At 48.6% G+C, this 22816-nt stretch overlaps 10 protein-coding genes across 10 annotated transcripts; 4 read left to right on the forward strand and 6 right to left on the reverse strand.

The window, feature by feature from the left end:
- Window positions 1-311: 311 nt before the first annotated feature.
- On the forward strand, window positions 312-1796 carry ANOM_003215 (putative pyridine nucleotide-disulfide oxidoreductase AMID-like; the record flags this gene model as incomplete). Its single annotated transcript, XM_015548472.1, has 5 exons — window positions 312-453; window positions 580-921; window positions 977-1334; window positions 1392-1699; window positions 1753-1796. 5 exons carry the CDS (start codon window positions 312-314, stop codon window positions 1794-1796), a joined length of 1194 nt encoding a protein of 397 aa, XP_015409427.1.
- A 352-nt stretch (window positions 1797-2148) lies between these two features.
- Window positions 2149-3437, reverse strand: ANOM_003216 (TauD/TfdA dioxygenase family protein; the record flags this gene model as incomplete). The annotated part of the gene is made up of 5 exons (XM_015548473.1): window positions 2149-2352; window positions 2404-2507; window positions 2565-3006; window positions 3065-3159; window positions 3215-3437. 5 exons carry the CDS (start codon window positions 3435-3437, stop codon window positions 2149-2151), a joined length of 1068 nt encoding a protein of 355 aa, XP_015409426.1.
- A 776-nt stretch (window positions 3438-4213) lies between these two features.
- ANOM_003217 (glycoside hydrolase family 71 protein) lies at window positions 4214-5659 on the reverse strand (the record flags this gene model as incomplete). The annotated part of the gene is made up of 2 exons (XM_015548474.1): window positions 4214-5521; window positions 5582-5659. The coding sequence occupies 2 exons, from the start codon at window positions 5657-5659 to the stop codon at window positions 4214-4216; spliced, it is 1386 nt and encodes a 461-aa protein (XP_015409425.1).
- A 1691-nt stretch (window positions 5660-7350) lies between these two features.
- On the forward strand, window positions 7351-7943 carry ANOM_003218 (uncharacterized protein; the record flags this gene model as incomplete). Its single annotated transcript, XM_015548475.1, has 3 exons — window positions 7351-7461; window positions 7540-7606; window positions 7657-7943. The coding sequence occupies 3 exons, from the start codon at window positions 7351-7353 to the stop codon at window positions 7941-7943; spliced, it is 465 nt and encodes a 154-aa protein (XP_015409404.1).
- A 1235-nt stretch (window positions 7944-9178) lies between these two features.
- Window positions 9179-10310, reverse strand: ANOM_003219 (uncharacterized protein; the record flags this gene model as incomplete). The annotated part of the gene is made up of 3 exons (XM_015548476.1): window positions 9179-9603; window positions 9672-9789; window positions 9879-10310. 3 exons carry the CDS (start codon window positions 10308-10310, stop codon window positions 9179-9181), a joined length of 975 nt encoding a protein of 324 aa, XP_015409403.1.
- A 1816-nt stretch (window positions 10311-12126) lies between these two features.
- On the forward strand, window positions 12127-14428 carry ANOM_003220 (putative glutamate carboxypeptidase; the record flags this gene model as incomplete). Its single annotated transcript, XM_015548477.1, has 2 exons — window positions 12127-14304; window positions 14369-14428. 2 exons carry the CDS (start codon window positions 12127-12129, stop codon window positions 14426-14428), a joined length of 2238 nt encoding a protein of 745 aa, XP_015409430.1.
- A 412-nt stretch (window positions 14429-14840) lies between these two features.
- ANOM_003221 (F-box domain protein) lies at window positions 14841-15380 on the reverse strand (the record flags this gene model as incomplete). Its single annotated transcript, XM_015548478.1, has 1 exon — window positions 14841-15380. The coding sequence occupies one exon, from the start codon at window positions 15378-15380 to the stop codon at window positions 14841-14843; it is 540 nt and encodes a 179-aa protein (XP_015409431.1).
- Window positions 15381-15756: 376 nt separating this feature from the next.
- ANOM_003222 (HAD family hydrolase) lies at window positions 15757-16652 on the reverse strand (the record flags this gene model as incomplete). The annotated part of the gene is made up of 4 exons (XM_015548479.1): window positions 15757-16253; window positions 16322-16431; window positions 16488-16509; window positions 16565-16652. The coding sequence occupies 4 exons, from the start codon at window positions 16650-16652 to the stop codon at window positions 15757-15759; spliced, it is 717 nt and encodes a 238-aa protein (XP_015409428.1).
- A 402-nt stretch (window positions 16653-17054) lies between these two features.
- ANOM_003223 (DUF1479 domain-containing protein) lies at window positions 17055-18679 on the forward strand (the record flags this gene model as incomplete). The annotated part of the gene is made up of 4 exons (XM_015548480.1): window positions 17055-17230; window positions 17272-17519; window positions 17570-18301; window positions 18354-18679. 4 exons carry the CDS (start codon window positions 17055-17057, stop codon window positions 18677-18679), a joined length of 1482 nt encoding a protein of 493 aa, XP_015409429.1.
- A 552-nt stretch (window positions 18680-19231) lies between these two features.
- Window positions 19232-20457, reverse strand: ANOM_003224 (zinc-regulated transporter 1; the record flags this gene model as incomplete). The annotated part of the gene is made up of 2 exons (XM_015548481.1): window positions 19232-19823; window positions 19883-20457. 2 exons carry the CDS (start codon window positions 20455-20457, stop codon window positions 19232-19234), a joined length of 1167 nt encoding a protein of 388 aa, XP_015409434.1.
- Between the last annotated feature and the right edge of the window lie 2359 nt (window positions 20458-22816).

Consider the following 22816-nt stretch of genomic DNA (forward strand, 5'->3'; position numbering starts at 1 on the left):
CTGCTACCCTACTACTAGTAGTTCCCTAATCTCCGCGGACAATTAACCCATTCGTACTCGTCTAATATAGAACCCTCCATTAGCTCCACCGTTCCGGAGTCCTTGATCCTTGGCCTCGGATCCATTTTGCCAATGCAGGCGCAGCACACGTCCGGTCACTACCGCCGACTTTAAAAGAAGAATCCCCGTTCTTAATGCTCCCTCTGCCCTTACACTGAATATCACCATTGTTTCCCCTGGGTCGCTGCCATCTCCTCTCTCCATCTGTATTTCCTTTTTGCATAATACCCCCCTAGTAGACCGTCGCTACAATGCCCTCCAACGAAGCCCTTACCCCTCTCCTGCGCCAGTTCCGCGTCTTGATCGCCGGTGGCTCGTACGGCGGACTGAGCGCAGCCCTGTCCCTGCTTGACCTTTCCAAGGGCCGCCTTGCTCGCTTCAACTACACAGAGGGTGCCAAGCCCCCCAATATCAAATTCCGATTCAGATCACCGTTGTAGATGAACGAGATGGATTCTGTGAGAATTCCCCCCACCTTCGCGACCCGAGAACTGGTTACTGACGAACATGTTCCTGAAGATCACTTGATCGGCTCCCCCAAAGCATTGGCATGCGACAAGTTTGCATCGAAGACATGGACTCGGTTCTGCGACATTCCCGCGTTGAAGAGCCCGAATCTCCAAATCGTCCGTGGCAGTGTCAACACCGTGGATTTCCAGAACAAGGTCGCCCAGATCGTTGACCTCGAGACCCAGGAGACGAGGCAGGAGAAATACGATTTCTTCATTGCGGGCACGGGTCTCCGTCGGGTATTTCCGACGGTGCCGCAGTCATTGAAGAGAGAAGAGTTCCTGAAGGAGGCACTGAGTCATAAAGAGGCCATTCGGGGTGCAGATGATGGCGTTGTTGTCATCGGTGGAGGTAATATATGTCCTATCATTTGTTGAAAGGAGTGTGGCTAACTGTGGTGTCCCAGGTGCCGTGGGTGTTGAAATGGCAGCTGAGTTGAAGGAGCTGGATCCCCAGCAGAAGGTTACTCTGGTTCATTCTCGGCATCGTCTGCTCTCTGCGGAGCCCTTGCCGGATGAGTTTGCGGAGCGCGTCGTCTCTGAGCTCAGGGAACAGGGCGTTGAGGTTATTCTGGGCCAACGGGTTATTGATACCACAGCGGTAGAGGGAGAGCAAGGGAAGCGCACATGGGATCTGACCTTGGCGAATGGAACGAAACTCAGAGCCGGTCACATTATGAATGCCGTTTCGAAAAGCTCACCTACATCGTCGTATCTGCCCAAGGATGCCTTGACCGAGGAGGGTTATGTTAAGATTCGTCCGAAGTAAGTGGCTTCGTACCCCGCTGTTTCTGGTGGTTTAGGAAACTAACCGTGTGACAGTCTTCAATTCGCCAACCCGGTCCCCAACGCAGAGTACCACTTCGCGGTTGGTGATATTGCTCAGTGGGCTGGTATCAAGCGTTGTGGAGGCGCCATACACCACGGCCACTATGCAGGAACCAACATCCATCAGCTTATGCTAGCAGAGGCGACCAAGGGCAAGCCTGAGTTCATGAACCTCATCCACTACCCGCCTGTGATGGGGCTGGCCTTGGGACATACGGCAGTGTCGTATACCCCTGACGAGGGCACTAAGCATGGCAAGGAGCTCCTGGGGGCTTTGTTTGGTGAGGATATGGGCTACAGTAGTAAGTTCGCCCCAGTCGTTGCTCTCACATGCACAATAACTAACATCGCATAGTTTGCTGGAACTACATGAAGATGTCCGAGCCATGCCAAGCGTGATTGGAGATTGAGCAGTACTTCATTCTATATCCATTTTAGGTTCGCCTATCCATGCCCGAGCTGGAATCTGGAATTGGATAGGTGGTTATCATTTTTAGTTACCTTTTTCTGTTTTCTCTTCTTCTCGTTCCACCCTTATATATGTCTGTTTAACTTTAAAGATCTTGCGACTCAAAATGACTTACGAGCTATTGGCGCTGTGGCTCTCTGAAGTTCATATGTTTAATCATGCAATGAATGAATATTAAGACTTGTCTCTCATTTGTGAATATTATTGCAGCCTTAATTTTAAAAAGATAGTAGAAAATAACAACCAACGCCAGGTACATACATGGTATGATATTCGTTACCGTCAATTCTCAGCCAGTGCTTCTCTCCGCGACTTGGACTGAGTGTCAAAATAAGGGGCCTCGCCCAAACTGCAGACTCGGTCACCAGCCCGAGCTTCCGCATAGTCGTATGTCGCACAATGCCAAGTTGATCTGTTATCCCAGATTGCCATATCGTTCTTGTTCCACTTGAACCGAACCTGGGCGTCATGGTTTTGCGTGACAAGCTAATGCCATCAGTACGTATATTCCAGACCCAGGATATTCTCTCAACTCACATTGAATAGATATTGCAATAACATATCAGACTCATCTTTGGTTACCCCGTTGATACGACGAGTAAATCCCTTGTTTACATACACCGACTTCCACCCAGTAACCGCTATCGCAATGTTAGCCGTACCAGACCGCAAACTGAAGGAAGACAGAGAGAACATACGATTAGTCCGCACAACCGGATGAACGGCCGTAAGCTCCTCACCATGATTGAGAGGCGAGCCCCGAATACCCTTTCGTAGGGGGTTCCCCAATCTCCGCGCTTCATCATGGAAGAACGTAGCATCATGCGTCGCCGTCAACCCTTCCAGGAACTCCGCCATTTGCGGCGAGAGCCGATCATAGACCTCATACCCCGAGGCCCACAGCGTGTCGCCGCCTGTTTCGGGGAGAGTGTGGATCTTCAGCATCGCATAGTCGGAGGGTACGCGCTCGAAACTGATGTCAGTGTGCCATCCTACTGAAGCGAATCGGCTCGTGTCGCTGAGCTGATGTGTCAGACCGCCTCCTTTCTTCTGCTTCTCGCTGCTGATGACGCTGATTTGGTCACCCAGCTCGCTTCCTTCTTCCGTCAGTGGGTGGACGTGCAAGGCTGATGATTCTGGCTGTTTTGCTGCGTTAGTAGGTCTGCGGAGAGTATGAGTCTGGGCGCGGGCAGCTCACGCATCCTGCAATGACTGATAGCTTTTCACCAAACTGGCGCATTTCTTGTGGGGTTAGGTCTTGGTTCCGGAGGAAGACTACACCTCTTCTGGAGACTGGTCATTGTTAGAATAGTGAATCGACGTGATGAGATTATATATGGCCACTAACTCGTCGCAGCAAGGTCTTTGATTATCCGATCGCATTCTTCTGACTTGAGGATCTCGGCGACTTGGACGCCATAATACTCTCTCCCGATAACGGGCGTGAGGTCATGGTGGGTATATGTGTCTAGGGTGCCGGTATATTCCAATGGCTGTGAGATGCGCGGACGAGATTGCTCATTGCCTCCCCGTATCGTTGCGGGAGTCGCATTATCGACAGCAGTAGGCATGGCGAATGAAGGTTCTCTCCGTCTTGTATAGAAAATATATATATATACCAGAGGAAGGTCCACAGAGCGTGAAGTTCCAGATTAAAATTGCAAGAAAAGGCAACAGCAGGGAATCACACCATTTCTATATATCCTCCCATCCCCAACAAAATATCGCAAGCGACGCTTTCATCCCCACATCATCTCGCGTGTACGTCTCATGGTCCTTGAATCCGATTGTTCCGCATCGCGACCGATCAGCCACCAGTGGAAGCCACGACCATGCCCCTCCTTTGGATAGTTCATGCAGATATTCCATTGGTGTGAAAACAAGCTTGGCTACGAGTGGGATGGCGTCCCCGCATTTCTTCACATTCGAGCTGGAGGAATCCCACGCGATCATTGGCTGGCGTCGGTGAAATTCTCGGAGGCCTCCTCTTGTCGTCTAAACGATGGTGTGCTTCTAGCTTCCGCTGGTGCAATTTCGTGTCTAGCCGGTTTGGGTCTGAACCTTCCCTCTCTCAGTTCTGGAGAACACCACGACACGTGTTCTCGTTACGACGAAGAGTGAATGCGGGACTGGCTGAAGAATATCTACAGGTGATGATTATGCAATCTTCATTTTCCGTGGCTGCGGAAATCACTATAGACATACGGAGCACATTGTCTGTGTGGATGTCGTCCGGCTAAGTGTTTCCCCGGTAGCCAGGTATGTACAGTAATTGTCGTTAGATGCATTTTGCTCACTGTGGTCCCTCGTACTTGAGCTATATATTCAATATTAACATTAAAACGCATTACAACATAATCATCTCCCTCGCCAAAATAAAGATGGCGATTCCGAGCGAGAATAGACGCATGGCATGGGACGGTGCCATGGTACCATCCGCCCCGGAAGTGCCAACCCAGGCATTATAGTTCTGGAACCCCTTCTCCTCGCTAGGACACTCGGACGTGATGTGCTCGCCAGAGATACTGGCGATCTCCTTATCGCCGCGTGATATGCTCACTTTCACGTTTCCGGACTGGGTAAAGGGCACACTGCCATGGTAGACTCCCTTTCCGTCCTTGGGGACATTATCCCAGCTGCCTGTCACCGTGGTTTTCCCGATACTGATCTTCACATCGGCCGTAGAGTTGAGAAGCGCCGAGTACATGATGCGATCGTGCACAATCTCAGACGGCTTGTACTCGACCTGGCCTTGGCTTTCCGAGTTTCCGGTAGTGCCGCCGGTGGTGCATGCCGACGCCGGATGGAGACGATACCAGGTCACAACGTTCTCTTCCTTGATCGGAATTGTCGAGTTCGGGTTCTTGTACTGATCGACGACGTACGGCAGGAATGTGCGCCAACCATCGTGGGGCATGTTTTTGGCGTAGTTGAAGGGGGCCTCCCCGCGGTTGAACGCCTCATAGCTATCATCATTCAGCGGGCCAATATAATGCGACTCGCCGTAGTCATTCCAAGAAATGATCTGGACGAACTCCGGCTGGAAAGAAATGACCTCCTCCCAGCGATCATACCACAGGCTATCACCGGCCCATACCCAGTTCTTGTCAAAGCCGGGCATATTGGTGTAGAACCAGGGCGACACCGGCATCATGTATGGGCGACCGTCCAGCGCATGTTTGTATGCATCGTCGGACGAGGTATTCATGCGGGTAGGCCCGTTCGGCCAGGCGGCCCAGCTGAATAGCCCATCCACATAGCTTCTGTTGGCGGCGTCTTGGGGACCGACGGATGAGAAGTCGGGGATGAAGAAGGCACCGGTTTGTTTCTTGATCTCAGGCCAGTCTTTGGATGTTGCGCCCTCGAAGGTGGACATGAATGGTTTGGAGTCGTATTTGTAATAGGCCGGGCGGTCTTTGTACTTGTTCATGAGGTCGATCGTGTCTTGCTTGGGCCAGGATCCGTTCCCGGCATAGTCAAATGAGAAGAAGAGTTTGAAGTCGAGGTCGTCGGCTTGGTCGAAGGCTTTATCAAGGGTCGCGGGGAGCATCTCGTTGTGGGCCATGTTCAGCGCGAACCCGTCGATGTGGGCGTTTTGGGCCAGTTGGATGTCCTTTTTCCATTGTTTATCTGAGAAATCGGCACTATTACCCACCTAGTATAAGATATAGTATGTCAGTAGATGTACTTCAGGCGGGGGGAAGGATTCGAGTACCATGAAATGGGCAAAGACTGCCTTGGCCTGGGCTTGTGCGCAGCATGACAGTAAAGCAAGAGCGTAGAGCCGCTGCATGGTGGGTGGAGTGAACGTTGACCGATGCACGCAAAGGGGCCGTGACTTTCTCACGACAATATGGCGTCCAGACAGTATTAAATATTGCGAGAATGCGACGTGGTGTTTGTATACCCAGCAGGATGAGGGCTCATATTGAGATGATCACTACCGGGTCGGGCCAGATTTTTACTGGCTCAATACCACTAGTATACAGCGGAACGGGAGTTACCACTAGCCTCAGGGTTCAGGGTCTGGCCTACTATTATCGGTTAGGCCCCGGCCCTAATTTTAGAACAAGGCCAATAACCAACTACCTTCGTAGACCAGTCGAAAAGAATGTTTCTCAGCATACATTCGTGGTATTTGACGTCGAAGTTGCTTTGACCGGTATCTTTAGCTTTATTGTATGCACGTCGCAGGAGAATTCACTAGTTCATGCACGGGGGGACACATCGCAATGTGACTTTAAATGTGTTTTCCCACAGCTCACACTCAACCTGTCATATTTGTGATATATCCGATCGACCGTGCACGAACTGCTGCAGGGCAGAATGAGAGCTCCAGTTTTATGGAAACTCTTCAGCCACTTTGGGCAGCAGTCAATTGAACCCATTGACGTGTATGCTGCCCTTGCAGGCGCGATAGAGAGTGTGCTGGGTAACACCGAAGATCTCCAAACCTAAACAGCGAGGTATTGATACTAAATGCTCAATCAGCAGAAGGTTGTCTTCAATCTGACAATCCATTCGTTGAGATGGGGGTTCCCACACATCTGCTGTTTGCAGGAAGATCCAACTCGGCCTTTCCACGATGTACAGCGAATCTGCTTCTATATTCTTGTAGGGGGAAAGTCCCTACCGGAAGAGTTGTAATCGTTGAATAATGAATCAGATCTCGTCCCTTGAAAACCCGAGTTAAGAAAGTAACTGGAATCCTATCAAACTATTCAAGTTCTAATTTTGAATATGATGAATATCTTGAGAGACAACTCGATGGGAGATTGGCGGGTGTTAGAGAATTCTTTTCTTTTTCTTTCCTTTTTTTTTTTTTTTTAAAAAAAAATATTGGTTACTCGTTTGACAAAGGTTGCAGAACATGATGTTTCCACCGAAGCTCTTGGTCAAACGATCGTGTTATTCACGATAATTTGTCCATACAAATGCTCTCGCTTCTTCCTAATCAGTTGTATCAGCTCGATTTTCTCAGCTGTAAAGCTGGATCCGGTTCACCGCGCTCATTCCTTCGGACTGATCTTGGCCAGCCCAGCATTTCCGAGCGGTTCCATCCAGGCGATCGGTTCCCACGGGAGTTCTAGCTCCGGCACATCCGGTGGACATGGGTCGGGCAGATTCATTTCCGGGAAGAAGGAGTTCAGGAATGAAAGACTTCTCTAATTCAAACCCATTGGTCTCTCATTCATGCGTTCCACCTCGGTTCGGGAGTTCTGTATAGGGGATTACCTAACATAATCTTTTGACTGGCCGCATATATTTCTCCCCACATCATACAGAGGCTCAGAGCATTGTGGCAATGACGATCCTATAATAGAGGCGACAGAAAGTCCTAACAGCGAGCATTGAAACTTATAGATATGCGAGATACTTTCTCGAACTGGACCGCCGTTGAAAAGTTTGAAATTACTCTTAGCATCTTTGAGCGGATTTGACTATCCGAGCAGATCTCAGTTTGATTGTACCCTGGTAATCACAATGCGCTCGCTATTGATCTTCTCTGTGCTGGCATTTGCTGGGTCCATCGTGGCTCAAGCTATAGAGTCAAGTGATGTCCCGGCCCAGTGCAAGGATGTTTGCGCCCCCGTGGTCAGCCTGACGTCCATTTGCGATAGCAGCAATACCGATGAGGCAGCTGAGTTGAAATGTGTCTGAGATGATCCCCAGGCATCGACTAGCATTCCCAATTGTGCTGCGTGCCTGGACAAGTACAGCAAAGACGGCAAAGACAACGGTACTTTTTTCCCCATTGAGATGAAGCGGCAGATGTACTAAATCCTATAGACGCCAATAACCTTATCCGAGAGTGCTCGTTTACCTCGACCACATATACTGCTGACTCCTCTCCCTCTGCCACATCCAACTCGGCCGGCACGACTTCCCCTAGTACGACTTCGAGCAGTGGAACGATGTCAGTCACTTCCACGGATAGAACTGCGTCTGCCACAGGCAGCTCTACTGGCTCAAAGTCTGCAGCGGCGACTACAAATGCAGCGGGCAAGTCAGTGAAGCTACAGACTGGGCTTTTTGGAGCAGGTCTTCTTGGCCTCCTGCCATTTGCTGGGCACTAAGATCTCAATCATGCTACGGACGAAAACCTTGAATATTCGACAGAGAAAGATCAAGCGCACCTTGAATCATTGCTTCATCTGGAAATACATAAACCGTACATCTCGTGTGCTGTCTTGCGAAATTGATACTATTCGTAAATGTTTTAATATCTCAAATGTTCCCCCTACTCAAAACCTCCGAATAGATAGTATTTTAAACAGGAGCCTACAGATCGTTCAATTTAGCGTTCTGGTGGTGGAGGGTCAAATAATTTTAACGAATATCGAGAAGGGTTCTAGTTAGTGATATTGGACCATTCCTTCAGTTCGTCACATAATAGTACACTAGAGGCCACCCTGGCGCTGTGGTTATTGCTAGAATAGAGGGGATTATTGGGATAGATGACCAAAATTGCCATGAATAGTGGCAACTAATATTATCTGTGGTTATTGAAATATATATCGAAGAGGGGGAAAGGCACGAATGCTGCCTGTGGGCACAGGAGTACCGACGAAAGCAGGAAACCCCACACGCCGTAGAATGCATCCTGGAATATGAGAACCGAAACAGATCGATGCAACAAGATATATGTAAGTTGTATCTAACATGGAGATGGTGAATCCAACGGCAGCCAGCCAGCAATTTACACCTAACATTTCAGGGATAAAGGCACAACTTCCTCTCTCGGATGCCCTATTATTTTGAAAATGTCCGCACCAGAGACACTAAGGCAGCCCTTAATTTGGGCAGGCTTGGCGGGAAGCACAATAAGAACAGTTATGTAAGGGGATGACAGCAGACACATAAGGTTGTAGCCTTTGCATATGCGTAAAGTCTGGAGATCCTATTACAAGGGAAGTCCCAAGTTAAGGCTGCAGATACCACTGCATTTCAAGGATCTCAAAGGATGGCAGTGGCAATCCTTCAGGATCCGGAGTTGTAATTTAAATGGCGTGGCCAGATTCAATCAACTCATGGGTGTAACAGTCGCACAGTACGCAGTTCTTTGCAGAGGCAACGTACCGTCCGATGATGGATTTGTTACAAGGCTTTACCTCCCTCTTTAGTGCATCAGGCAACCAGTAAAACTCGAGCCCCAATTTGACCGGCCGAAGTGCAAAACGGGCTGTGTTCCATAAACGGTGGACATGTGCGCAAGTACATAGTAGGTTCTTCGTTGTCTCAGTGCCATTTCAAAACCTGCTGGTTGCCATCTTTTGATTCCGTCAGCGGACCAGAAGCAAGAGAGAATATCTCAAAATTTATCCCTCTCTGTTTTGCGTTGATGACGAACGCCGAGAGCAAAGGGTATCAGATCTGCAATTTGCAGAGGTTCTCCGGCTTTGGTGACGATATATCTGTGTTGATCGCGGTTTGCAGTGTCATCTGCGGCCTTGGCTGAACGAGTTGTGGGACGCTCGCACTCAGTTGGTGGGGACCATAACGTACAATTCCTCAGTGCTGGGTAATAATCCCGCCTGAGGTCGCCTGAGCAAACCAAGGAAGTTTCTGGATTCTTCGCATATTGGGCTAAAAGCTGAACCCTGTTCATATCCGCGAGCCAGAGAAAGGCCCATATAACAGAGTCGATCTCACTGACACCAGTCTCAGAGATCTGTTTAATTAATTCCAGGCGTCCTGCCTGTTCAAACTCAGGAGCTGGGTTCATGGCAGATAGACCTGGTCGGTCGGCACTGGGCACAGGTCTCAGGGGCGAGGGTGGGGTGAGTGTTATCTGAGAACCTCACAGGTTCGAATAAAAGCAGAGTGATAGGTAGTTGTGAAGAGGGTGGCATAAGAGAAGCAGAGAGAGAAAGGAGGAGAAGTTTGTATTTCCTCAGTTAGGGTCTCGTGGAAGGTGCGACCCTAACGTCATAAGTAGGGAGGTAGGTAAGTAGGTGAGTAATGCGCTCGGGGTACGGTGTCAAGGCGCAGTTTGTATTTGACGAAAGTACATGACTAGGTTCTCCCCTCAGTGCGAAGGAACACATAGTCTCCCGATATTGCATCATCACTGCCTGGAGTTGAGGAGCGTGTTCGCGGATGACCTGTCCAGATACCCAGCCCCAATTTCCGTGCTTTGCCCTCGATGTCATGACGTTGATGCGACGTGATGAGGCCACAAAGCCAGGATATACGCTGTGTGTCCTGAGCATGACAATTACAGCATCCCCCTCAGCCTCCTGCTCTCCATCGACGGCCTGGATGCGTGGCTTTGTCTCCAGTCCTGGGTATGTTTCTTCCCATTTCTGCGCGGTTAAAGCTACTTGCGCCTTGTATGGAGAGACTATCAGGATGTTTCGACCGTATTGCGGCCGTTGCCTTATGGCTCTCGCTAGGCAGATAATCTTAGCGATCTCTGCTTCCCCATGGTTGAGTATCGACATGGAAGCATCGCGGGATGTCTGGCCTGCGCAATTCACGAACCCAATCTCTCGAGGGAGATGCCATGTGGAATTTCTCCAACTCACAGTAACTGCGCCATTAAACAGGCGGCTTACTTCATGGAATAAATCACATGAGCTGACCGGACCTGTCCGTTGTAGAGTACTTCGGAAGTAGGGGCGTAGAGACGAGCATGTGAGCGATATTGGATATCCAACATCACAGATGGATATCCCGCGACATGAAGCCGTTCAAAAGCCGAGGTAGCCCACACCCTCTGGCCCTCTTCGGCGAAGACTGGAGGGCAGAGCTGTTTGTAGTCCCCCACCATAAGAACCCTGTTCACGCTGGACAGAACCGAAAGTGCATAAAAAATCTCAGGATGATCCCTGAAAAAACTGGCCTCGTCGAATAAAGACTATGAAAGGAGATAGGATAGAAAGAGAAAGTGGGAGGGGGGATTGGCACGTCTTTTATAAGAAACAGAAGGTAGGAGATAGTGAAAAAAGCACAAGAAGGTAGTCAGTGAAGAATGGGTTGCCTATGTACGTGACGCTGAGGCCCTATTCATACAGCCTAGGAAACAAAAGGAATTGAAAGATTCATTCCATTCGACCATGGTGTATGGGGTGAATAGATGACGTGAAATAAAAGGAACTATGGAATATCCTCAAGTCGTCTCCTCTATTAACTACAATGTGCTTAGTTCTACTAGTAGGTACTACCACCGCTGTGCCTCAGTCACAAACACCCTCCAGCGTGGAATGCCGATAAGTTAGTCAAGTCATAATATCATTCGAATTCATCATAAGACCCTAATTTCTGTCTTTTATTCTATAAGCTCCACAGTCCTATATTTGGTCGCGCTCTACAGAATCATGGGAAGGCCATAGTATGACTATTCGATTATATGGTACCCTGTGACAATCCAAACAAACATTTTTCAGAATATTTATAGCAGTACATATTATTCTAAGACCCTATATACTAAGCTACACTAAACTATAAAGGAAGTATACAATACTTATACAGTCCCCGTAACCAGATCAGACAATTGCTATAATATCACTTAAAGTAAAACGGAACTTCACAGAATCCACTTCCATCTTCGTGAGGTGACACTATAGTCCGATTTCAGTCATGCGATGATGGTGCCCGTAAGAGTTGAAAATCATCCCCTTGAGAAACTGTTGCTTCAGGAACAGTTTGAACCTGAGTTGTCAGCTTTGAGTCTGCTCCTCGAAGTATATACTACTAAATAACATGGGAATTGAATGGCTGGCTGAAGTCTACCACCTCTCGTTAGCGATTTCGATATTTCGATACCCCCTGCGCCAGCATTCCAGCGGCAACTAAATTGTATGTAGCCGAGGATGATAGTTGTGAGTATCTAGAAACCTTATCTGGCCTATCTGCTAGAAGCGAAAAACATCCCAGGAGAAGTAGCTTCGAGAAATATGGTATATTGTTGGGAGAATACCGAAGTTGATGCAAGGGACGAGCCTCCTTCCGGTAAATGACACGTCTGAATACTAATTACCAGTGAACGAAGCTGCGGTGAGGGACCAGGCCTTCGGCGCAAGCTGCAAGGGGGATGTTGAAAAATGAGAGAGGAAGGAAGAATGCAGGCACAGGTTTTCAGGGAGGTCAAGTCGAAGTCGAATTAAAGCTGGCAGATGCCCATCCTATTCATTGGAAGAACCACGGACTGCATGCAACAATCCTTTCATGGGATACTCCATGGCACTCGATTGCAGGAAATGACCCAGTAAAATAAGGAAAAGAGAAAGATAAAAAATATTAAAATAGCGTTACAACATGGTACATCTGCAAGCAAGGCCCGCTAACGCGGTTGGAAAGCAGCAACCATCGTTCTTCACTATACCGGGTCCACTCAAGTGCATAGCAATGTCACTTTTTCTTACTCAGATATCTGTTGGTGTTAATGCCAGCTCTGCCCAATCCCCTATCCCAACTACATCTCTGATCAGACACGGTCATTCGCTCGACATCCGGTCCCGAAACATCGTTCTACCCAGTGATCTTCAGGAGATCATTCTGAATGGCCCCGATGAGCAAAAGGCCCGCGAGTGGAATCTTCACTATACGTCCGAGCCACATTTTGTGGGCCAAGGAGAACCGCTCGCTGAGTGGACTCAAGACAAATGGCGCGAATTTGGAATTGAGAACATTTCCATCAAGTCATATCCAGTTCCAGATGGGCCCACCCTGCCGCTGTATCAAAGGCTTGCTTTACTCGAGCGGAAGCCTGAGAACGACGACGACACAGTGTCATTCAACGCTAGCCTGAACGAAGGTTCGACCTTCGTGAACCCCATCAGCGGAAAGATTATCAGCACTCCTCAATTCTTCTCCAGTACACCAAGTGCAAATGTTACGGCACCCTTTGTGTTTGTGAATTATGGTACGGATTCAGACTACGATGAGCTACAACAATCCAATATCGATGTGAGTGGCAAGATTGGGATTATGAAACAAGGTGAACCGTACATCCCTAGCGCGCTATATGGAGCACAGAAAAGAGGCATGGTAGGCTTGGTAGTTTATCTCGATCCGCAGTTTGACGAAAATATCACCGAAGCACATGGCTACTTGCCGTTCCCTGAAGGCCCGGCTAGGGCACCAAGCAGCATGGTGCGGCGAATGGGCCTCCCTAGCATCGATCCTTCACTAAAGATCCCTGTCATACCAATCTCATACTCCGATGCCCTCCCATTTCTCAAGGCTCTTAACGGCCATGGGCCACAGGCGAGCGAGCTCAGCACCGCTTGGCAGGGAGGCCAGTTAGGATATCTAGGGGTCAATTACAACGTTGGACCATCACCGGACGGCTTGACCATGAACCTAGTGAACACATTTCAGAGTTACAATGTCTCTGTATACAATGTTGTCGGGGCGATAAAGGGCGAGATTGAGGACGAAGTGATCATCCTAGGAAACCATCGTGATGCGTGGGCTGCTGGTGCTGGCGACCCAAATAGTGGTTCTGCAGCCCTAAATGAAGTCATCCGTACGCTTGGTACCGCTATGAAGAAAGGTTGGAGACCATTCAGAACCATAGTATTTGTCAGTTGGGATGCCCATGAGACAGGAGGCTTGGGGTCCTCCCGCTGGCTAAAGGAAAATCTACCGTGGTTGTCTGAAGCGGCTGTCTCTTATCTTGAAATTGAGACTGCTGCTACTGGCACAAAGCTCTTCGCCAAATCCAGTCCTCTTCTACGCGACGTCATCTATGCTGCCGCTGAGAAGGTTCTCTCCCCCGACCAGAGTCAACCGGGACAGAGCATCATGGATGTATGGGGTGGTCAGCTAGAGCCAGAAGGCGGAGGGGACACTAATAGTTTCGTTTCAAATGGTTTTGCCTCCCTCAACCTTGGCTTTGCTCCTGGTCCAACGGATCCTATCTTCCACTGGCACTCGGACTTCGACAATATACAATGGATGGACACTTTCGGGGACCCAACCTACGAGTATCATACTGCAAGTGCTAAACTGTGGGCGCTGGCTGCAACGCACTTAGCAGACGAGCCGGTCATTGCCTTCAATACCACGGCATACGCTGTAGCATTGGATGGTTATCTAGACGAGCTGAAAGACGCATTGAATAAAGCAACATCAGCCGAAGTCGATCAAGAAGGGCAAGATTCCTGTACTGTCAATCTCCAATCATTGAAAGATACAATTGCAGAGCTACATCGGGTGGCTGTTCAGTTTGACACGGCTGCAGCAGACCTTGCAGCAACGCTGGCCGGAAAAAATACGACGATAACGTCTTCAACCTACCAGGAAGATAAGAAGATCCAGGATATTAACCGGAAGTACAGAAAATTTGAGAGACAATTCGTGGCTGCCTCAAATAGTTCAGGAGCAGGTTCATCCCATGTGGTGTATTCGCGATCCTCGTACAAGTTTCCTGAGCCTACTTTCCCCGATGTTACGAGCAACGTGAAAGCCGGGAATTGGTGCAATGCAGAGGTAAGTTCTCTCTCTTCTCCTCGGGTACCGGAGGTGAACGCTAATTATCGATTTTCCCACCTAGAAATCGAACCAAATTGTCATAGATGCGGTACGCAACGCTACGGCGTTGTTACAATCGTAGGGCCATGAACTGTATGGGTCCGGAGGGCGAAATTGGTATATGTATCTAAACATTTTACACATATCTTGAATACATTCGTTCTTGGTGCATCCGTTGGATGGAGATGTACAGTTTCATGGCTCCAATAATTATCGACAACTCTCATACCCTCCGCAGTCGTCGGAGGTTCTAACATGTCAACTTTACTCCTTGGACGAGAGCCTAGAGATTCCGATAGACCAGGAACGAAAGCAATTCCCACATGGAAACACTCTGACACGTAATGCGTAGATCTACCACATCAATATACGACTATGCGCGCGCATCCCGCCAGCCGAGAATAACCGGGTATCAAAATCCAGCGTACTACACGTCGAAACTCAACCGAACGGAAAAGCACGTAGATGAGAGAGATCCTGCACATTTAACCCCATCACGGGCAAGCCCTCTCACGGATCAATCTCTCTTCCCAGCACTTCTGGCAAATCGCAATCCCCTTACCAACCCCACCCTTCATCCCAGCAGCAAACTCTCTGCAGACCATACATATCACGAACATAACTCCCTGAATCACAATCTGCGCCCCAGGTCCATACCTCGCCGTCCCGGAACGTGGCATCAGCCCACATTCCACACAGAAGCGCCTCTCCGCATCACGACCGTATCTACCCCGCCCGCGCCGAAGCATCCGATCCGCGAATTTGGCCGCAGGACGGAGACGGAGACAATACCGACAGGTGTAGACATCGCGTGCGAGGGCGAAGTCTGTGAGTTCGGCTTGAAGGAGCTCATGGTGCGAGAGTGGAGGGATTAGGTCATTGAAGTAGGCGCAGGTCAGTTTGAGATGGACTAAGTCTGGGAAGATGAGGAAGTTGGCGATAAGGATGTGGAGTTCGGGTGGCAGGTTCATGAAACACGGGAATGGTTCCGTTGGTGTTTGGGAAGAAGGGACTGTTTCATCCTGCCGAGGCATATTGCTTGGGTGTGAGGGATTTGTTCCATGGGGTATAGACGAGCCTCGTCATGGTGTTTTGCGGAGGCAGTTGGGGATGGTTGTGAGTTGAGGTTGCGAATGGCTGTTGATCTGGATACGAGATTCGCGGCCCGATTTGGTTGGATTAGTCACGCCGGGGGGAACCCTAACCTTCTGATAGCAATCTATAGACCGGTCAACAAGCAAAAAAAGGTAAAGGCTACAATTTGTGAATCAACTAGGAGTATTTGGATGCATTGTAACTAAGTGGCGGTCAGGTGAGCGCAATCTCCTCTATGAGAATTTGTTACATGTGTTCTATGTTAAGTCGTGACATATATAAATGTGTACTGCTAGAGTGTGTACATACGTCGTTCTAGTAGATGTTATTGAAAGTAAAGGTAAAAGCCCCCTGCAACCCCTCCTTCCTCCGTACTTCTACGAATCGATGATCAGGTATCACCCAGTCCGCACCCGCCGCCTTCAACTGGTCGACAGTGTGCGTGGTTGTCACTGCTAAAACAGAACATCCAGCCAATTTCCCTGCTTTTACACCGGCTGGAGCATCCTCGACAACGAGGACGTCCTTTATGTCGTCTTCCCCGCTATGTTGCAGCATCCGAGTGCGAGCTTTATAGTAACCTTCTGGATCAGGCTTGCCGATTCTGACATCCTCTGCGACAGTAACCTCTTGAGGTCGAGGTAAGTGCAGGACATTGAGCCAACCGTTTAGGAGAGCCTTGGTGCCTGATGTTACGATTGCCCAAGGTGTGTAAAGGTTGTTAAGTGCCTCGAGAAGAGCTCGTGCACCCGGGATTTCAATGGCAGGATTCTTGCATAGGGAAGGTATTTTGCTTTCCATGGCGCTTATGTCTAAATGGAATACTCGTTAGGGATTTTGTGAAAAGATAAGAAATGACAACTGTGTAAAGGAGTCTCACATTCCCAGTTTGCTCTGCTAGGATCAAGATTTTTCAGAACATCGATACTTCGTCTACCATGCGAAGTTTGCAGGATCACTTCGTGGTCAATACCGATTTCCTCGCCGATTCTGTTCACGTGTGAGTAAAATCCAAACCTAAGTGAAGGTGTTTCGAGACGGCAAACCTTCTCCAGTTCTCAACAATAGCTAGTGGGTAGATATCAGCATACAGGTGAACAAAAAGCCTATTATAGAGAGATACCTTCGGTGGAATCGATTATTGTTCCGTCGAAATCGAATAGGACACCGGCGAAATCATGCGTGGTCGACGTGGCTGCAACTCCCGGCATGTTGATAGTCATTTGTGTGGTTTCGTGTCTGCAGCTCTTGGGATAGAGTAAAGAAGGAATGTTGAATTATTGGGAGAAACCGACCAGCATGCTCATTGATCCTCAAACCTGCACAACTTATATGGAACTGGTTCGGGGTGGCGAATGGGAGCATGGCGGAAACCTTCCTAATTAGGAAGCATACCCGCCATTGTATACACTCAAAAAATGCCGCACAATCATTGAAAGCATTCTTATCCGAGAAGCCTGTGTTCCGATAGAACCGAAGTTGTTTCGTCTCGAAGATTATAAATACCCCTGGAGCAAAGCCAACATCCTCATTACAACCGCTCAGATCTACTCGATATATGCGTACCCCTACATCCAATTCCTCAAAATTAGTGATCTTTTGCACGATTAAACATGCCTCTTCATACCCCCTCACATTTATCTATTGCTCGTCACGCATTGAAGCCCCTCCGAGTCCATCGGAGCTTTATAAGACAAGCCACATCCAGCGCGGACCCTCGCAAAGAAGGCGATATCTCATCGGTTTTCGTTTCCTTGTCCGGAAAAGAGGAAACACCTCTGCCTCCAAGGTTTGCACACCAAAAGAGAAGACTAATTGCCGGCCGAGAAGACGAAATCGAAAGAAGTTGGCATCGCTCCTGCATACATTGAAGGACGAGGTTCGCTTGATTCACCAGCGTGGCTCTGATATCATTCCCTCGATCGAGTTCAAGGATATCCATGCCGCACCAAAGACGTTCCGCGACGAACTGCGAAAACGAGGGGTTGCCGTCATCCGAGGTGTGGTTCCTGAGCATGAAGCCAGAGCGTACAAGGATGAAATCGAGGATTATGTCAAGGCCAATCCAGGTACAAAAGGTACTGTCTTCTATTACTCTCTAATCGCTGCTTTTCTGACACTTCTCTAGCATTCCCGCCACATGACCCCCAGGTATACGAACTGTACTGGTCACAGCCTCAGATGCGTGCACGTACACACCCAAACATGCTAGAAGCTCAGCGTTTTCTTATGAGCTTTTGGCACTCCAATTCACCAGACGCAATGATATCCCCTACCCACCCTCTGATCTACGCAGATAGACTTCGCATCCGGCAACCAGGAGACGCAGGATTTGCACTAGGCCCTCATGTAGATGGGGGTGGGCCTGAAAGGTGGGAAGATAACGGCTACGGTCGGGGCAATGTTTACCAGAGAATCTGGCAGGGGGGATGGGAAGAATACGACCCCTGGGAAGCCAGTTGCCGAGTTTTAGCAGAGACAGACTTGTACAACGGCGCTGGAGCGTGTTCAATGTTTCGCATGTTTCAAGCATGGTTGGGCATGTCTCATACAGGGCCTAATGAGGGAACATTGCTGGTCAATCCTCTGCTCTCCTTAGCTACGGCTTACTTTTTACTGCGACCTTTTTTCGAGCCAATTTATACACCTCCTAGGGAATGTTCTCGCATGGCGACGGAGACCTTCCTGCACCCAAGTAATTGGCGCTTAGAAAGAAAGACCTCAAGCAACCTTCAGGGTGCAACTCCGGGATTCGCGCAGGAACTTACTACAACGCTTCATCCTCATTTGGAACTCGACAAAACAATGGTACACGTTCCTAAAATCGCTCCTGGTGATTATGTGGCTTGGCACTGTGACAGTAAGTATCCAGTCTACCCGCCCGTCATAGAGAAACAATCTAACTAGACTAGCCATCCATGCCGTTGACCGGGTACACAATGGCAGCGGCGATTCAAGCGTTCTGTACATCCCAGCATGCCCCGTTACTGAGGCCAACGCCAATTATGTTAAACGCCAGAGGAACGACTTCCGTGAGGGTGTTCCTCCGCCAGACTTCCCGGGAGGCAAGGGCGAAAGCGAACACGTTGGACGCGCTACAGAGACTTGCCTGCGCAAGTCCACGAGTTCGCTTGGCTTGCGCTCCTTGGGGCTTGACAAATGGGATTTGGACGATCAGTCGCTGAAAAAGGGACAACGACTTGTCTTGGATAGGTCAAACCAGATCCTAGGATTCTAAGATTGGCGTCTTCTCTTTCATTTGCTAACTCTGTGTACATATACGTATCTAGTCCTAGTGCAACTTTAGAAAGCCTTCCTCCTTTCTCAATCCCTCCCTTCAGGCTCTCTCTCACATTTCTCCCTTTTCTTTTTCCCGTGGGTAAGCCAAGTACTACCCTCAATAGTCAATGACGCCTTGTGTGGTCCACCTCAACCCGTTCAACTGAGGAATACGAAAGCACCATCCAAACTGAAAAATAAGTCCTAGTCAAACCAGAAGCAGGAAGCCAACGTCAGGATGCTTGCTGTTATCCTGTATATACAGATGTCGAAAGGAAAAAAATGTATATCAAGTGCACCTTTAGCTAACATGCGTTTACGGAGGTCAACTGTAGCGGTGTTCTAAGACCTCTTATGGAAATAACATGATTATCGCCAGTAGCATTCGGTGTTATACCATTATATACGACCAAGACTGACGGTCCATGATATTATAGCATATGTGAGTAAGGCAAGCGAATAAAGAACATAAGAGAATAAGAGAAATCCCGGAAAGCCGGTCCACGCAGGTTTACGCCCACTTCCCGATGAGAGCCATAATGCCAGCACCCAGCAGAGTACAAAAGACCATAAACAACAGCTGGCTCCGACGCTTAGTGCGATCCGGGTCAAATAAAAAGTCACGAGCCAACAATTCCACGAGTCCACTATAGATGAGGACGCCAGCAGAGATAGCATTCAACACGCCCTGCACTATCAGTGCTACCTTAGAGCCAGGGTTATATGTGGTACGAACGCCGAGACCGATGGCGATGGATATTGGCGTAGTGAGCCCATACATCGCACATAGGATCCAGGGCAGCCAGGTATGTTTGTCAAAGGGGATAGCCGACATTCTCGCTCCGATACCAAGACCCTCGAAGGATTGGTGAAACACCAGAACTGGGTAAAGAGTTGCAAATTCAGAGCCTGTGACGCCGAGATTCAATCCGATAATGACGGAGTGGAATATGATACCAAATTCAAGGATGAGGAATGCTGCAATCTGTTGCTTGAAAGATCGCTCTGCCGCTGCTGTTTCATTGTCTGAGGTCCAGGTGGTAGCTGTCTGCACCGGCGGGATGGATTTCTCCTGATCGTATGAGCTGTGGACTGCGTGGCACCTTGGTGTCCCCCTTGAATGAATGCCCCTGTGGCATCTTCGTCCTTGTGCACGCCGTACTTGCGCTCGACATAGACTTCAGCTGCCAGGTCCATGAGGAAGATAATCATGACTGAGCCTAGCACGATTGCCGCACACCATGAATATTCGCCCCAGTAGCCTGACTCTCCGACGCAAGTCTTGGGTCCGATTCGCTTATATGCTGGGTCTAGAAGATGGATGAAAGCTGTTGCGACAATAACACCGGTACCGAAATAACGGGCGAACAGGTAGACACCGTAGGGGATTTTCCAGGACGGCAAGCTTTTGGCTACGACGGGAAAGAAGGTAAAGGCGGAGGAGACGAATAGAATCACAAAGATTGAAGAAATGCGTGCACCGAGGTGCCCATTATACTCATTCTCGGACAGGGCAAGGAAGCACAGTACATCTTCTTTGCTCGCCGTGTTCAGGTCAACCTGGGAGGCGTTAAAGGCAGACATGGCGCACTGCCGGGAGGTGAAGATGGTATGAAAGGTTTGATGATAGATCTGCTGTAGCCGGATCGGAGCATAGTAGGCAACGGACTTCTGTGATATAGCATTGGGATCGAGTACCTTGTGAGTAGTGTTGGATGGCTTGAAATCGCTGTTCATTACCGCTGGCTGCAATGAAAAGGATAGTCGGAAACCTGTTGGCTGGACTAAGTGTATTATCCGGGTCGTTGAATAATTTACAAAAGTCACTAAGCTTTAGCGCTCCTTGGAGTGGACAACCAAATGAAAGTGTGGAGCTACAGCGTCTCTCATCGTCCAATGCATTCATGCTAATTATATTTACATGGCTTGCTATGCGGATAGACGAGCAAGGGCACGCCTCGACGATATAGTCAAGTGGCCACGCTGTCGGATATACTGCTCGTATATGAGCAAGATTAACATTATTACTATTGCTCTCCCTGATATCACGGACTACCGTGTGATAACATCTTCGAGTCTAAGCACCTCGGGTAATATTCTCGCGATACAGCAGAAGGCTTAGTTCTACTAAGATACTCAACGGCTCATCCCTGTTGTCCATTGCCGAGCCCCACTCCGACAGCGCTATGCAGCCCCATAGGGCTGAACTTGACCTCCCAAGATTGGTTTCACATTGAACATACGTCCACATTTACTTTTCTGGCAAAGAAAAGGAAAAAGCTTGGATGCATCATCCGACCTTGATTGGAAAGAATAACCAGCAGTAACTCCTGGACAAACATGTTCCATAGTTCTCTTTCACAAAACTCCTAAAGTACATGCCAGTACAGGCAGAAAACATCGGCACCTTCCGAAAGTAAACCGGATATTAGATGCTGAATACGCACTAGGTCACCTACAAGGTCCTCAATCAGTGGACCCTCCCGCGTCTTGACTTTTGCTTGTTTCTCTAAGTTTATCCTGTTGCCTGATCCTCTCTCGCGGCCGTGGCGAAGCCTGCATATGACGTTAAGTTTTCAAGACAAACGCTTGATAACAGAAAGCTTTAAACTTGAAGAACAAAGGCGTCCATGTAGCACTTCAGCTTAATGCCACTGCTGGGCGCACTCGCAAGACGTAAAGATAATAGAAACGCTGGAGTGTTCGTCCAACAGTACGTTAAGGGTTTCGCCTTGTAGGGCTGACGGATGCGAGCTCTCTGCTGCAAAACTGGGTAAAGTGCGCCATAAATAGCAAATCAAGTTTTTCAAATACAAGAGACCAGGTAATTTGTAGCTTACCGTGGATGCACTGACGTGGTTTCGCGGGACCTCGGAATAAATAGCGACTTCAGCATTGCCCAGCAGGCAACCACAATTTGTCCCTCGGCTTATTTATTCCATTGCTCGACAAATGCTTACTCTATCTTGCATTGCTGTAGTATCATCCCAATCAAATGCCTTCTGACCCCTCGCCAATACTATTTCCACCGAATTCCATCTGCAAGGACGCTAGTCTCTAGATGACATCCCGAGGACAGCTAGGCCCTCCATTTGGGTAGAAAGCGCTCTATAATAACGCTCGCACTGGCAGCATACCATCTTGCACTTCAATCCGCTTGTCTCAATCCGCTTATTTCTACCCGTCTCCTAATATGCGACTCTATTTTCTATAGTTCTAGAACTGACTTGGTTGATCCTCAAGCCTCAATCGCGAGTCAACATGTTTACCACGATTTGGTAAGACGACGACCCACTGGTGTACCCGAGGCATTACCCACTAACCAGGTAGGCGAATCGTTTCTGCAACCCTACAATTCCTCTGGCTTGTACTTTTATGCCCGTTAGTTATAGTTGTCGCTACAGGGGCCGCCGTATCTATTTATCGAGCTGGTCTCCCCCTCTGGAAAGACGTTCCTGCGGGTTTCTACGAACTGTATGTATGTCTTTTCGATCTTTGCTAACCGTAGCTGATTTCATAAGGTTATGTCGTTTATCGCGTAGCGACTTCTTCCCTGATTCATTCTAGTTTTTTATCATTACTTATGGAAAGCATGGGGTTTTGTAGGGTTTAGCCTTGAGTGATATCTTTATGGGTTCGTGAGTGGTTGTTTTTGACTATTAATTTATCGCCACTGTTTTTACTTCAGTTATTGAAGAATCAATGCAGAGTACGTAGTCCATAATACACCTTAAGTGGATAGAGAAGTTGGTAGTGCGTTATACTTTCCACAGGTGTATCAATTGTTAATAGAAGATATAGGCTAACTGCTCGCTTGATATTCAGATGCGCGAAAAAACATAAATATTAATGGTGACACCGATGTATTATATCCGGCCTTGAACTTCTCTGGTTGTCTAAGGCATCTTCGTACGGCAACCATTGGAGAGCAAGTCCATCGACCCTTGGATGTCTTTCCAAATGGGACGAAATGCTTATCTTGATACTTGGTCGTTTTCCACTGGAAACGAATACATATATTAGCAACGCAACCCAATGTCTGACTGTTTCACATGACTCACATCAGCCTCGTTCTTAGTACAGCTAATACCTCAGT

The sequence above is a fragment of the Aspergillus nomiae genome (genome assembly GCF_001204775.2).
Source record: "Aspergillus nomiae NRRL 13137 chromosome Unknown contig00051, whole genome shotgun sequence".
NCBI lineage: Eukaryota > Fungi > Ascomycota > Eurotiomycetes > Eurotiales > Aspergillaceae > Aspergillus > Aspergillus nomiae.